Source organism: Pagrus major, chromosome 17 (assembly GCF_040436345.1).
Source record: "Pagrus major chromosome 17, Pma_NU_1.0".
Taxonomy (NCBI): Eukaryota; Metazoa; Chordata; class Actinopteri; order Spariformes; family Sparidae; genus Pagrus; species Pagrus major.
The window spans coordinates 7,645,752-7,661,982 of NC_133231.1; the positions used below are offsets into that span (position 1 = coordinate 7,645,752).

The window sequence follows — 16,231 nt, forward strand, 5'->3', positions numbered from 1 at the left end:
CAACTACTTTTTTTCGGGTAAAAAGTAGTGTAATGCGTTACTACTGAAAATATGGTCACAAAACGTCGTTCCTTTTTCAGTTGGGCACAATGTTACTTTTCCCAGGGACAGATTTGACAGCGACACTGCCTCAGCTGCGCGCTTGCACAATAGTCGCGGGCTCTCATTCCACACTGAGGCTGGTACTAGCAATAGCATGCAGAGAGCAGTCAGTCATCATGGCAAGCGCGGCGGAGCAACCACAACAACCAACAGTGACTTTTGAGGGATGGAGGTATTCCCATTATTTCGAACTGATTGAAAATAAGGGGAAGAATTTGAGTGTGAGGTGTACACTGTGCCCTGGCCAGAAACTTTCGTCCACTGCCGTAAACTCAACAGCCAACCTCACCAAGCATTTGAAAGCAAAACATGCTAACATGAAGCTTTCATCATGTTGTCCTAGCCTATTGATACAATTTGCACTATAGCTTTGCACCAATTTCGGTGTAGCCTGTTTAATGTAAGAGTTATGTATTTATGTATTTTGTGTTCACTTACATGCCCATAAGATGCATCGAGGCTGGTATTATTGTTTGTATTTGTGTTTTTCTTGTCAAGTGCTCTGTGGCATTTTTCATAATAAAGAGCACAAAAGAAATACCTGTTATGTCCTCCATAGTAGAACTTTATGTAGGCCTATACACATTTAGGAAATGAGATGGGGTTCTGCCCAAAGTCGAGCACCATAAAAGTAACGAGTAACGTAAAAAGTTACTTTCCATAGAGGGTAACTAAGTAAAGTAAGGGATTACTTTTTTAAGAAGTAACGAGTAACGAGCAAACACTACTTTTTAAAAGTAACTTCCCCAACACTGTACAAAGGTTAGATTTGCTGAGGATGAGAATGGGGAACTCCTCAACAATTGTAATTGGAAATTCTCTATTTTTGTTTGTCTGTACCACATACCAATCATTAACAGTCTTACCTCTTATTTGTTTGCTTAGAAGTGCAGTTCCATCATAGAGTATATGTTTATACGTATTCTGTACTTCCAAGAAAGTTTCAGTTACAAACAATAAAGATTACACACAACGATCAATATTAAAATAACAGTAGATTTAGCAAATGCTTGAATTTCTTCTACAAAACTGCATAGTGTTACTATAGATTTGCACTAAACCGTCAAAACTATTTAAACACACTGGAATATACATAAATTAAAGCAATATAATAATCTCAAATGTCAGCAAACACCTATTCATTATTATTTGCATATTCTCCTTTTAAACTTAAACCTCAAGAGACTATCTGTTGGTGTAAAAACCTTTTCAAACAACTAACAGTTGAGATGAAGAAATCACTGTGTGTAGTTAGTGTAACAGAGTTAAGTCAGAACTTGAGTCTTTCCAAATATCTTGCGCAGACACCTGAACTCTTCACTTCTTGTCCGACCCACGTCAACAGCAGCTGAAGGATCAACATCTGTTTGAATATACAGCAGAGTCCATCAGATTTTGTTGATGTCACAATCTCTCAAAACTACAAGTTTAACTTTTTCATTATATTAAGGCAGAATAAACACGTCATTTTGTTTTAAGAAAATCCCTAGATGTTTAATTAAACAGGAACTTTGCTGTAACAATGAAGAACACACACAACAATCAATATTAAAGTAATAGCAAATAGTTAACAACTGTTAATCTACTATAAAGAAACACAGCTGCAATCAACATACTGATCAGAAAGAGCAAGATGGTGTTTTTTCAGATTGGCATCAAATTCATGATGAAATCTATTCAGTTAGCAGACCTCTTACTTTATTATAATGTAATTTCCTTTATTTCTATTCATGTCACAAAGTTGAACATGTTTCAGCATGCTGTGTATGTGGCATTGATCTATCAATAATTGGTATGTCAGGACATCAGTAATATTAGTGCAATAAAGTTATGAAATAAATAAATCAGCTGTTATTTTAATATTATGTGTCTTTTTAATTGTGCGTAACTGAAACTTTGTTGGAAGTACACAATAAGTGTAAACATATACTCCTTGATACAGTTGTACGTCTAAGCACAACAACATGACAATGCATTTGTTTTCTCTCTCTTGGACCAAAGTACCAGCCTGCAGGTGTGAAAACACTCTTAGTTACTGCCTGGAGCAGTTAGAGATTTCTATCAGTCAACACATTCAATGTTAAAACTAGTCTCCTGGTTTTAGGTGATATAAACTATTATACAAAGGTTAGACTTTCAGACAGAACACCACACAATCATCTCTGTATAGTGTAATATGTGTGTCTGTTCACATTTTCTGCTGTAGATGTAAACTGCACTGTGGCCTCAGTGGTTGGTAAGATCCCTGCAGGCAGGTCAGTGGTGTTTTCATTGAACTCATTTTACTGTGAATGGTGTTCATGTTTATCAACACAACTGTGTGAGAGACCTGGCGTGGCCTCCTCACGTAAAGGGGATCCGGGCAGACTAGATCCAGGTAAATGTAGATGAAACCACGAGCCAACGAAGCTTCAGATGCCAGAAAAGGGCTTTTTATTGTCCAAACAATAATGAAAATAACCACACATACTCTGAAGGCACAGAAAGGCAAACAATGGCGTTAACATAGCCTCACACCAGGCTACTTCCTCTCAGAATTCCAGGTAGCTGAATGAAGCTCCCTTAAATATGGCAGCATGCTAAGCCCAATTGGGGCAAACCATTAATGAGGGGGAACACCAAAACCATAATGGTCCACATCTGCCATTATACACATAAATATCCCCCAGAATAAACAATACAAAATCCCCTTTCGACTCACACAATATTTCACCTGTCACCCTAAAACCTCTGCATGATAATCACCCACACCACTATACAATATCAAAACTAACACCCCTGAGTGCCCTGGGATGCGCCCCCCCTGGCCCCGTGCTCGATAAAGACCGCCCCTGCAACGGCGCTCGCTTCTGCAGAGGAGCAGTGGAGCCGGACTGTGAGCGCAGGTGAGTGTATGTGAGTGTATGTGAGTGTATGTGAGTGTATGCAGGACCAGAGTCTTTACCAGTTAACAGATGAAGAGCGGGACGAGTAGTGGGTACCTCACTACACGCCAGGATGATAGAAAGGAGGGAAAACTGTCACAGGTGAGTTGTGGGTGTGGTGAGTGTGAGCCGCGGCGCACCGCGCTCCCGACGCCGGTGCACGGCTCACGCCACCCACGTTAACAAAACATGACACAATACCCACATATCCTAAACAAAACCATCAAAACAACCTAGTCATCGAGTCCTTAGAATAATATGTGGGAGCGTGTGCGGGTGTATGCATGTGCGTGTGTGTGTGTGTACATATGTCCGATTCCAGTCTCTCTTCGCTCCCTCGTGGGCCACGCCACACACTGGCGTTCACCCGAGGAGACTGTGAGAAGGGGGGGAAGGTTGCTCACCTTCCCACAAACTGTGACATGTTTTTATATGAGAAAATACAATTTTCCACCACAAATGTTGAACAGGTTTCATGTTACTAATTTACTGTATGCAATCTCATACCACAATAATACCTCTCTTTACTGTATGTAACTTGTATCCCTGCTGTGTTTCTGAGAATACTCAAGTGTAGAAAATGTGAAGAATGTTGTGAAACCAATACGGTGAAAAAAATGACTCCATACACTTTCATTATATATTATAGAATTAATATACTTTATTGATCACACATGAGATTTTTAACAAAATATCTGGATGATACATCAGTTAGCACACATTCTCTGCAGCATGACCAAATCCAGAAACATCCTCAGATATTTACAAACACTATTGAAATTTGGAAAGATTTGCTTTTAAAGTGAAAATCTTAAAATAAAATATTTAGTGGTCGTTGTGTAAATCCCAGGCTGCAGCAGGAATCCTCAACGCCTCTGGCAGCAGATACCTCATCCTCTCATGCGAATACAGCAACGATAGCACTTGCGACAGCGCCAGCGTATGCTACTTCTGTTGGCATACGACATCTGTGTGAAAGAGAAAAGACATGAGCAAGGTGTTCTCTCTCCTTCTATGGAGTGTATCAAGGCACTTTGAAAGGAAAACACAACCACTTCAGTGTGAATGAGCTCAATGTATTTGTCTCAGTTCATTCAGTTCATTGAACAAACCTTCCAGGACTCCTCTGGCATCTCTTCATGTGCAGCAACTGGGCTGCCATTGCTCATTGGCTCCTCCAGCTCTTGCACCTGTCAATGAATTGTGCACATTTACAGCAGGAGCCACATTTCAGCATTTAGACAAAACATTTACAGCTAATAAGCAAATGAAATGATTGAAGTCAACTTCTTACCTCAGTGAATGAGACAGCAGAGCTCTCCTGAAGGCAAATAAAGGTGAGCACGACGGCCACTGCAACTGCAACACTGAATGTCTTCATCTTAGGAGGCTTTGACTGCTTTAACTTGTTCAGTCCTTTGATTCTTTTGGTGACTCTCGTCAGCTCCTTTCACTTCTTCTCCTGTCTGACGGTTGACTTTGTAAAGTGTGCTGGTATTTATAGTCACTTGGACCACTGTTGCCTCATCACTGACAGCACCTACAGTACAGCAGCTGCTTTCAGACACAGGCTTGCATCACTCTCTGAGGGATGCTGAGGATGAGAATGGGGAACTTCTAGACCTCAAGAGACTGCCTGTTGGTGTTAAAACCTTTTCAAACAACTAACAGTTAAGATGAAGTTATCACTGTGTGTAGTTAGTGTAACAGAGTTAAGTCAGAACTTGAGTCTTTCCAAATATCTTGCGCAGGAACCTGAACCCTTCACCTTCTGCCAAACCCGTGTCAACAGCAGCTGAAGGATCAACATCTGTTTGAATATACAGCAGAGTCCATATTTTAAAAAAATGGTACAGATTGTGTTAATGTCACAGTGCATCATCTTCAGTATCTCTTAAAACTACAATTCTAACTTTTTCATTATATTAAGGCAGAATAAACACGTCATTTTGTTTTAAGAAAATCCCTAGATGTTTGATTAAACAGGATTTTTTCAGTAACAATGAACACACACAACAATCATCATTAAAGTAATAGCAAACAGTTAACAACTATTAATCTACAATAAAGAAACTCAGCTGCAATCAACATACTGATCAGAAAGAGCGAGATGGTGTTTTTTTCAGATTGGCATCAAAGTGTAGCTGTTTAATAGTCTGACAGGCTTCAAACTTACTGTGGAGCTGATTTTGAACAGCGGCTAACTGCTGCAGCCAGATTATTAATACTTGCTTCATTAAAACCTATTCAGTTAGTAGACCTCTTACTTTATTATAATATCATTTTCTTTATTTCTATTCATGTCACATCAGTTATTTTAATATGTCTTCTTAATTGTGCGTAACTGAAACTTTATTGGAAGTACACAATAAGTATAAACATAAACTCCTTGATACAGCTGTACGTCTAAGCACAACAACATAACAATGCATTTGTTTTCTCTCTCTTGGACCAAAGTACCAGCCTGCAGGTGTGAAAACACTCTTAGTTACTGCCTGGAGCAGTTAGAGATTTCTATCAGTCAACACATTCAATGTTAAAACTAGTCTCCTGGTTTTAGGTGATATAAACTATTATACAACGACAGTGCAGGGTGTGACAGGTTACAGAGTAATGCGTTACAGTAACACAACTACTTTTTTTCGGGTAAAAAGTAGTGTAATGCGTTACTACTGAAAATATGGTAACGAAACGTCGTTCCTTTTTCAGTTGGGCACAATGTTACTTTTCCCAGGGACAGATTTGACAGCGACACTGCCTCAGCTGCGCGCTTGCACAATAGTCGCGGGCTCTCATTCCACACTGAGGCTGGTACTAGCAATAGCATGCAGAGAGCAGTCAGTCATCATGGCAAGCGCGGCGGAGCAACCACAACAACCAACAGTGACTTTTGAGGGATGGAGGTATTCCCATTATTTCGAACTGATTGAAAATAAGGGGAAGAATTTGAGTGTGAGGTGTACACTGTGCCCTGGCCAGAAACTTTCGTCCACTGCCGTAAACTCAACAGCCAACCTCACCAAGCATTTGAAAGCAAAACATGCTAACATGAAGCTTTCATCATGTTGTCCTAGCCTATTGATACAATTTGCACTATAGCTTTGCACCAATTTCGGTGTAGCCTGTTTAATGTAAGAGTTATGTATTTATGTATTTTGTGTTCACTTACATGCCCATAAGATGCATCGAGGCTGGTATTATTGTTTGTATTTGTGTTTTTCTTGTCAAGTGCTCTGTGGCATTTTTCATAATAAAGAGCACAAAAGAAATACCTGTTATGTCCTCCATAGTAGAACTTTATGTAGGCCTATACACATTTAGGAAATGAGATGGGGTTCTGCCCAAAGTCGAGCACCATAAAAGTAACGAGTAACGTAAAAAGTTACTTTCCATAGAGGGTAACTAAGTAAAGAAAGGGATTACTTTTTTAGGAAGTAACAAGTAACGAGCAAACACTGCTTTTTAAAAGTAACTTCCCCAACACTGTACAAAGGTTAGATTTGCTGAGGATGAGAATGGGGAACTCCTCAACAATTGTAATTGGAAATTCTCTTTTTGTTTGTCTGTACCACATACCAATCATTAACAGTCTTACCTCTTATTTGTTTGCTTAGAAGTGCAGTTCCATCATAGAGTATATGTTTATACGTATTCTGTATGTAGCACCGGTATTAAATCTGTGCTAACTGAAACCTAGGTTCTAAGGAGTAATAGAGAACATAGATTAGGTAAATAATCTGACAGTTTTATTTCAGTACACAAACACAAAAATATCACAGTTACAGTGACTCAAAAATACCCCCAAATAAAATAGAGCTCTCTTTACTTTTAATAAAATAAAAAAATAAAATTCTCTGGAAAGAAATAATTGTCTCTGGGTCCAGTTTCTTTCGTTCAGTTCTTGTTGTACTGGTACTGTTCTTTGTATTGTTGGTCTTGGGTTTCTAATGTACACTACCCGGGTAGGTATTAGTGTATGTGCTCATGTGCTCATCTGGGAAATCCTGTTGCATTCCAAGACGATCTGACAGTGAGGACCTTGTAGTAGCTGGCCAGTCTACTAACAGAAATCCTCAGAGTTCTTCTGGTGGCTTGGCTCGCCATCAATCTTCAACTTCTCTCAGTGGATCCGGGGTCACCAAAAACCAGTCTACACATATTGTGCAGAACAACAAATCAAATTACTTATCATCTTCAATAAAAATGATATCATCATAAATGAAATATCAGATTCAATCAAATCAAAATTTCTTCACTTAACTGTTTAACTTATAGAGATAATCTCCCATGAATTTACTAGTTTTTAACAGTATTTAGACATGAATTTCCTCACATCCACATTCACAATGAAATTCAGCATTTTTAAATAACACAGTAACATGTTTTTAACCTTTACACATTTTTAACAGTGCTTTCATGCGAACTGATGAACTTATAAACACCATATAGCAATACAATATTCAGCAATATTCAGCATGTATAACTTCCCAAAATACTCCGACTGGTTTTAACTCACATTCTACCGTGCTACATGATACTAATGTGACTAATTAGCTAGCCGACGGTCTCGCTAGCTGACGGCCGTATTAGCCGACAGCTACACATAATTAACGCCTTCACTCACCGGAGTTTCAAAGGTAAGTCAACAATTATCCTGATCCGCCAGTGTAAGCGAACATGCTCGGCGACGCTGCACCTCCTCTCGCACACTTTTCCTCTCTTTTCAACAGTTTTCTCTGAGCTCTTGGTTTCACCAAACACATGCGTTGGGTTATCTCCTTGTGCTTCCTTCTCGTGCTTTTCCGTCAGTCTAACGAGCGGAGGATCGGCCCTGACGTCAGAACAGGTGCCGACAGGTTCAAAACAAACAACTCGCGAAGAGTTAACCCTATAGTGACCAAACACTTTTTAGTGTGTGGGTTACATGTACTTCCAAGAAAGTTTCAGTTACAAACAATAAAGATTACACACAACGATTTTTAATAAAATAACAGTAGATTTAGTAAATGCTTGAATTTCTTCTACAAAACTGCATAGTGTTACTATAGATTTGCACTAAACCGTCAAAACTATTTAAACACACTGGAATATACATAAATTAAAGCGACATAATAATCTCAAATGTCAGCAAACACCTATTCATTATTATTTGCATATTCTCCTTTTAAACTTAAACCTCAGGAGACTATCTGTTGGTGTAAAAACCTTTTCAAACAACTAACAGTTGACATAAGCCAGTTTGCACAAATGTCAGCAGTTAACAAATGTCAGCAAACACCTATTCATTATTATTTGCATATTCTCCTTTTAAACTTAAACCTCAGGAGAGGTTTCTGCTGTAGATGTAAACTGCACTGTGGCCTCAGTGGTTGGTAAGATCCCTGCAGGCAGGTCAGTGGTGTTTTCATTGAACTCATTTTATTGTGAATGGTGTTCATGTTTATCAACACAACTGTGACATGTTTTTGTATGAGAAAATACAATTTTCCACCACAAATGTTGAACAGGTTTCATGTTACTAATTTACTGTATGCAATCTCATACCACAATAATACCTCTATTTACTGTATGTAACTTGTATCCCTGCTGTGTTTCTGAGAATACTAAAGTGTAGAAAATGTGAAGAATGTTGTGAAACCAATACGGTGAAAAAAATGACTCCATACACTTTCATTATATACTATAGAAACAAGCAACTTTATTGATCACACATGAGATTTTTAACAAAATATCAGGATGATACATCAGTTAGCACACATTCTCTGCAGCATGACCAAATCCAGAAACATCCTCAGATATTTACAAACACTATTGACATTTGGAAAGATTTGCTTTTAAAGTAAATAGTAAATCTTAAAATAAAATATTTAGTGGTCGTTGTGTAAATCCCAGGCTGCAGCAGGAATCCTCAACGCCTCTGGCAGCAGATACCTCATCCTCTCATGCGAAGACAGCAATCATCGCAATGGCGACAGCCCCAGGGTCTGCTGCTTCTGCTGGCATACGACATCTGTGTGAAAGAGAAAAGACATGAGAAAGGTGTTCTCTCTCCTTCTATGGAGTGTATCAAGGCACTTTGAAAGGAAAACACAACCACTTCAGTGTGAATGAGCTCAATGTATTTGTCTCAGTTCATTCAGTTCATTGAACAAACCTTCCAGGACTCCTCTGCCATCTCTTCATGTGCAGCAACTGGACTGCCATTGCTCATTGGCTCCTCCAGCTCTTGCACCTGTCAATGAATTGTGCACATTTACAGCAGGAGCCACATTTCAGCATTTAGACAAAACATTTACAGCTAATAAGCAAATGAAATGATTGAAGTCAAGTTCTTACCTCAGTGAATGAGGCAGCAGAGCTCTCCTGAAGGCAAATAAAGGTGAGCACGACGGCCACTGCAACTGCAACACTGAATGTCTTCATCTTAGGAGGCTTTGACTGCTTTAACTTGTTCAGTCCTTTGATTCTTTTGGTGACTCTCGTCAGCTCCTTTCACTTCTTCTCCTGTCTGACGGTTGACTTTGTAAAGTGTGCTGGTATTTATAGTCACTTGGACCACTGTTGCCTCATCACTGACAGCACCTACAGTACAGCAGCTGCTTTCAGACACAGGCTTGCATCACTCTCTGAGGGATGCTGAGGATGAGAATGGGGAACTCCTAAACCTCAAGAGACTGTCTGTTGGTGTAAAAACCTTTTCAAACAACTAACAGTTAAGATGAAGTTATCACTGTGTGTAGTTAGTGTAACAGAGTTAAGTCAGAACTTGAGTCTTTCCAAATATCTTGCGCAGGAACCTGAACCCTTCACCTTCTGCCAAACCCGTGCCAACAGCAGCTGAAGGATCATCATCTGTCTGAATATACAGCAGAGTCTATATTTAAAAACAATGGTACAGATTGTGTTAATGTCACAGTGCATCACCTTCAGTATTTCTTAAAACTATAATTCTAACTTTTTCATTATATTAAGGCAGAATAAACACGTCATTTTGTTTTAAGAAAATCCCTAAATGTTTGATTAAACAGGATTTTTTCAGTAACAATGAACACACACAACAATCATCATTAAAGTAATAGCAAACAGTTAACAACTGTTAATCTACAATAAAGAAACTCAGCTGCAATCAACATACTGATCAGAAAGAGCAAGATGGTGTTTTTTTCAGATTGGCATCAAAGTGTAGCTGTCTAATAGTCTGACAGGCTTCAAACTTACTGTGGAGCTGATTTTGAACAGCGGCTAACTGCTGCAGCCAGATTATTAATACTTGTTTCATTAAAATCTATTCAGTTGGTAGACCTCTTACTTTATTATAATATCATTTTCTTTATTTCTATTCATGTCAAATCAGCTGTTATTTTAATATTGATTATGTGTGCTCTTCATTGTGAGTAACTGAAACTTTGTTGGAAGTACACAATAAATATAAACATATACTCCTTGATACAGTTGTACGTCTAAGCACAACAACGTAACAATGCATTTGTTTTCTCTCTCTTGGACCAAAGTACCAGCCTGCAGGTGTGAAAACACTCTTAGTTACTGCCTGGAGCAGTTAGAGATTTCTATCAGTCAACACATTCAATGTTAAAACTAGTCTCCTGGTTTAAGGTGATATAAACTATTATACAAAGGTTAGATTTGCTGAGGATGAGAATGGGGAAGTCCTCAACAATGGTAATTGGAAATTCTCTATTTTTGTTTGTCTGTACCACATACCAATCATTAACAGTCTTACCTCTTATTTGTTTGCTTCGAAGTGCAGTTCCATCATAGAGTATATGTTTATACGTATTCTGTACTTCCAAGAAAGTTTCAATTACAAACAATAAAGATTACACACAACGATCAATATTAAAATAACAGTAGATTTTGCAAATGTTTGAATTTCTTCTACAAAACTGCATAGTGTTACTATACATTTGCGCTAAACATCAAAACTATTTAAACACACTGGAATATACATAAATTAAAGCAACATAATAATCTCAAATGTCAGCAAACACCTATTCATTATTATTTGCATATTCTCCTTTTAAACTTAAACCTCAAGAGACTATCTGTTGGTGTAAAAACCTTTTCAAACAACTAACAGTTGAGATGAAGTAATCACTGTGTGTAGTAAGTGTAACAGAGTTAAGTCAGAACTTGAGTCTTTCCAAATATCTTGCGCAGACACCTGAACTCTTCACTTCTTGTCCGACCCATGTCAACAGCAGCTGAAGGATCAACATCTGTTTGAATATACAGCAGAGTCCGTCAGAGTTTGTTGATGTCACAATCTCTCAAAACTACAAGTTTAACTTTTACATTATATTAAGGCAGAATAAACACGTCATTTTGTTTTAAGAAAATCCCTAGATGTTTAATTAAACAGGAACTTTGCTGTAACAATGAACACACACAACAATCAACATTAAAGTAATAGCAAACAGTTAACAACTGTTAATCTACTATAAAGAAACTCAGCTGCAATCAACATACTGATCAGAAAGAGCAAGATGGTGTTTTTTTCAGATTGGCATCAAAGTGTAGCTGTCTAATAGTCTGACAGGCTTCAAACTTACTGTGGAGCTGATTTTGAACAGCGGCTAACTGCTGCAGCCAGATTATTAATACTTGCTTCATTAAAATCTATTCAGTTAGTAGACCTCTTATTTTATTATAATATAATTTTCTTTATTTCTATTCGTGTCAAATCAGCTGTTATTTTAATATTGATTATGTGTGCTCTTCATTGTGCGTAACTGAAACTTTGTTGGAAGTACACAATATATATACTACTTGATACAGCTGTAAGTCTAAGCACAACAACGTAACAATGCATTTGTTTTCTCTCTCTTGGACCAAAGTACCAGCCTGCAGGTGTGAAAACACTCTTAGTTACTTCCTGGAGCAGTTAGAGATTTCTATCAGTCAACACATTCAATGTTAAAACTAGTCTCCTGGTTTTAGATGATATAAACTCTTATACAAAGACAGTGCTGGGGTGATGCGTTACAGAGTAATGCGTTACAGAGTAATGCGTTGCAGTAACGTAACTACTTTTATCGAGTAAAAAGTAGTGTAATGCGTTACTACTGAAAATATGGTCACGAAACGTCGTTCCTTTTTCAGTTGGCCACAATGTTACTTTTCCCAGGGACAGATTTGACAGCGACACTGCCTCAGCTGCGTGCTTGCACAATAGTCGCGGGCTCTCATTCCACACTGAGGCTGGTACTAGCAATAGCATGCAGAGAGCAGTCAGTCATCATGGCAAGTGCGGCGGAGCAACCACAACAACCAACAGTGACTTTTGAGGGATGGAGGTATTCCCATTATTTCGAACTGATTGAAAATAAGGGGAAGAATTTAAGTGTGAGGTGTACACTGTGCCCTGGCCAGAAACTTTCGTCCACTGCCGTAAACTCAACAGCCAACCTCACCAAGCATTTGAAAGCAAAACATGCTAACATGAAGCTTTCATCATGTTGTCCTAGCCTATTGATACAATTTGCACTATAGCTTTGCACCAATTTCGGTGTAGCCTGTTTAATGTAAGAGTTATGTATTTATGTGTTTTGTGTTCACTTACATGCCCATAAGATGCATCAAGGCTGGTATTATTGTTTGTATTTGTGTTTTTCTTGTCAAGTGCTCTGTGGCATTTTTCATAATAAAGAGCACAAAAGAAATACCTGTTATGTCCTCCATAGTAGAACTTTATGTAGGCCTATACACATTTAGGAAATGAGATGGGTTTGCCCAAAGTCGAGCACCATAAAAGTAACGAGTAACGTAAAAAGTTACTTTCCATAGAGGGTAACTAAGTAAAGAAAGGGATTACTTTTTTAGGAAGTAACAAGTAACGAGCAAACACTGCTTTTTAAAAGTAACTTCCCCAACACTGTACAAAGGTTAGATTTGCTGAGGATGAGAATGGGGAACCTCTCAACAATTGTAATTGGAAATTCTCTATTTTTGTTTGTCTGTACCACATACCAATCATTAACAGTCTTACCTCTTGTTTGTTTGCTTCGAAGTGCAGTTCCATCATAGAGTATATGTTTATACGTATTCTGTACTTCCAAGAAAGTTTCCGCTACAAACAATAAAGATTACACACAACGATTATTAATAAAATAACAATAGATTTAGTAAATGCTTGAATTTCTTCTACAAAACTGAATAGTGTTACTATAGATTTGCACTAAACCGTCAAAACTATTTAAACACACTGGAATATACATCAATTAAAGCGACATAATAATCTCAAATGTCAGCAAACACCTATTCATTATTATTTGCATATTCTCCTTTTAAACTTAAACCTCAAGAGACTATCTGTTGGTGTAAAAACCTTTTCAAACAACTAACAGTTGAGATGAAGTAATCACTGTGTGTAGTTAGTGTAACAGAGTTAAGTCAGAACTTGAGTCTTTCCAAATATCTTGCGCAGACACCTGAACTCTTCACTTCTTGTCCGACCCACGTCAACAGCAGCTGAAGGATCAACATCTGTTTGAATATACAGCAGAGTCCGTCAGATTTTGTTGATGTCACAATCTCTCAAAAGTGCAAGTTTAACTTTTTCATTATATTGAGACAGAATAAACACGTCATTTTGTTTTAAGATAATCCCTAGATGTTTAATTAAACAGGAACTTTGCTGTAACAATGAACACACACAACAATCAACATTAAAGTAATAGCAAACAGTTAACAACTGTTAATCTACTATAAAGAAACTCAGCTGCAATCAACATACTGATCAGAAAGAGCAAGATGGTGTTTTTCAGATTGGCATCAAATTCATGATGAAATCTATTCAGTTAGCAGAACTCTTACTTTATTATAATGTAATTTCCTTTATTTCTATTCATGTCACAGAGTTAAACATGTTTCAGCATGCTGTGTATGTGGCATTGATCTATCAATAATTGGTATGTCAGGACATCAGTATTATTAGTGCAATAAAGTAATGAAATAACAAAGTCAGCTGTTATTTTAATATTATGTGTCTTTTTAATTGTGCGTAACTGAAAATTTGTTGGAAGTACACAATAAGTGTAAACATAAACTCCTTGATACAGTTGTACGTCTAAGCACAACAACGTGACAATGCATTTGTTTTCTCTCTCTTGGACCAAAGTACCAGCCTGCAGGTGTGAAAACACTCTTAGTTACTGCCTGGAGCAGTTAGAGATTTCTATCAGTCAACACATTCAATGTTAAAACTAGTCTCCTGGTTTTAGGTGATTAGGTGACTAATTCACTGTATGCAATCTCATACCACAATAATACCTCTCTTTACTGTATGTTACTTGTATCCCTGCTGTGTTTCTGAGAATACTAAAGTGTAGAAAATGTGAAGAATGTTGTGAAACCAATACGGTGAAAAAAATGACTCCATACACTTTCATTATATATTATAGAATTAATATACTTTATTGATCACACATGAGATTTATAACAAAATATCTGGATGATACATCAGTTAGCACACATTCTCTGCAGCATGACCAAATCCAGAAACATCCTCAGATATTTACAACCACTATTGAAATTTGGAAAACTGCTTTTAAAGTAAAAATCTTAACAAATGAATACTTAGTGGTTGTTGTGTAAATCCCAGGCTGCAGCAGGGATCCTCAGAACCTGCAGCAGACACCACATCCAATCATGCGAGGACAGCAACGACAGCAAAAGTGACAGCGCTTGCGTCCGCTGCGGCTTCTGATGGCATACGGCATCTGTGTGAAAGAGAAAATACATGAGCAAGGTGTTCTCTCTCCTTCTATGGAGTGTATCAAGGCACTTTGAAGGGAAAACACAACCACTTCAGTGTGAATGAGCTCAATGTATTTGTCTCAGTTCATTCAGTTCATTGAACAAACCTTCCAGGACTCCTCTGGCATCTCTTCATATGCAGCAACTGGGCTGCCATTGCTCATTGGCTCCTCCAGCTCTTGCACCTGTCAATGAATTGTGCACATTTACAGCAGGAGCCACATTTCAGCATTTAGACAAAACATTTACAGCTAATAAGCAAATGAAATGATTGAAGTCAAGTTCTTACCTCAGTGAATGAGACAGCAGAGCTCTCCTGAAGGCAAATAAAGCTGAGCACAACGGCCACTGCAACTGCAACACTGAATGTCTTCATCTTAGGAGGCTTTGACTGCATTAACTTGTTCAGTCCTTTGATTCTTTTGGTGACTCTCGTCAGCTCCTTTCACTTCTTCTCCTGTCTGATAGTTGACTTTGTAACGTGTTCTGGTATTTATAGTCACTTGGACCACTGTTGCCTCATCACTGACAGCACCTACAGTACAGCAGCTACTTTCAGACACAGGCTTGCATCACTCTCTGAGGGATGCTGAGGATGAGAATGGGAAACTCCTAGACCTCAAGAGACTGTCTGTTGGTGTAAAAGCATTTGCAAACAACTAACAGTTAAGATGAAGTTATCACTGTGGTTAGTGTAACAGAGTTAAGTCAGAACTTGAGTCTTTCCAAATATCTTGCGCAGGAACCTGAACCCTTCACCTTCTGCCAAACCCTTGTCAACAGCAGCTGAAGGGTCAACATCTGTTTGAATATACAGCAGAGTCCATAACTTAAAAAATGGTACAGATTGTGTTAATGTGACAGTGCATCATCTTCAGTATCTCTTAAAACTACAAGTTTAACTTTTTCATTATATTAAGGCAGAATAAACACATCATTTAGTTTTAAGAAAATCCCTAGATGTTTAATTAAACAGGAACTTTGCTGTAACAATGAACACACACAACAATCAACATTAAAGTAATAGCAAACAGTTAACAACTGTTAATCTACTATAAAGAAACTCAGCTGCAATCAACATACTGATCAGAAAGAGCAAGATGGTGTTTTTCAGATTGGCATCAAATTCATGATGAAATCTATTCAGTTAGCAGACCTCTTACTTTATTATAATGTAATTTCCTTTATTTCTATTCATGTCACAGAGTTTAATATGTTTCAGCATGCTGTGTATGTGGCATTGATCTATCAATAATTGGTATGTCAGGACATCAGTATTATTAGTGCAATAAAGTAATGAAATAACAAAATCAGCTGTTATTTTAATATTATGTGTCTTTTTAATTGTACGTAACTGAAACTTTGTTGGAAGTACACAATAAGTGTAAACATAAACTCCTTGATACAGTTGTACGTCTAAGCACAACAAC

At 37.9% G+C, this 16,231-nt stretch overlaps 2 protein-coding genes and 1 long non-coding RNA gene across 5 annotated transcripts; all 3 read right to left on the reverse strand.

Moving 5' to 3' along the window:
- Positions 1-3,657: 3,657 nt before the first annotated feature.
- Positions 3,658-9,541, reverse strand: LOC141011591 (hepcidin-like). Of its 3 annotated transcripts, XM_073484773.1 has the most exons (4): positions 9,363-9,541; positions 9,181-9,258; positions 9,019-9,036; positions 3,817-3,967 (listed from the first exon to the last, which is right to left on the reverse strand). In XM_073484773.1, exons 1-4 carry the CDS (start codon positions 9,447-9,449, stop codon positions 3,917-3,919), a joined length of 234 nt encoding a protein of 77 aa, XP_073340874.1. In that variant the 5' UTR covers positions 9,450-9,541; the 3' UTR covers positions 3,817-3,916. The 3 variants fall into 3 exon arrangements, with proteins under 3 accessions (XP_073340873.1, XP_073340874.1, XP_073340872.1); XM_073484772.1 differs by lacking the exons at positions 9,019-9,036; positions 9,181-9,258; positions 9,363-9,541 and adding exons at positions 4,139-4,216; positions 4,321-4,497 and having other exon boundaries at positions 3,658-3,994; XM_073484771.1 differs by lacking the exon at positions 3,817-3,967 and having other exon boundaries at positions 8,873-9,036.
- Positions 6,751-7,764, reverse strand: LOC141012388 (uncharacterized). Its single transcript, XR_012180377.1, has 2 exons — positions 7,651-7,764; positions 6,751-7,176 (listed from the first exon to the last, which is right to left on the reverse strand). It is a non-coding gene; the product is annotated as an uncharacterized lncRNA (long non-coding RNA).
- Positions 9,542-14,428: 4,887 nt separating the features above from the next.
- LOC141011583 (hepcidin-like) lies at positions 14,429-15,242 on the reverse strand. The gene is made up of 3 exons (XM_073484762.1): positions 15,091-15,242; positions 14,909-14,986; positions 14,429-14,764 (listed from the first exon to the last, which is right to left on the reverse strand). The coding sequence occupies exons 1-3, from the start codon at positions 15,196-15,198 to the stop codon at positions 14,663-14,665; spliced, it is 288 nt and encodes a 95-aa protein (XP_073340863.1). The 5' UTR covers positions 15,199-15,242; the 3' UTR covers positions 14,429-14,662.
- Between the last annotated feature and the right edge of the window lie 989 nt (positions 15,243-16,231).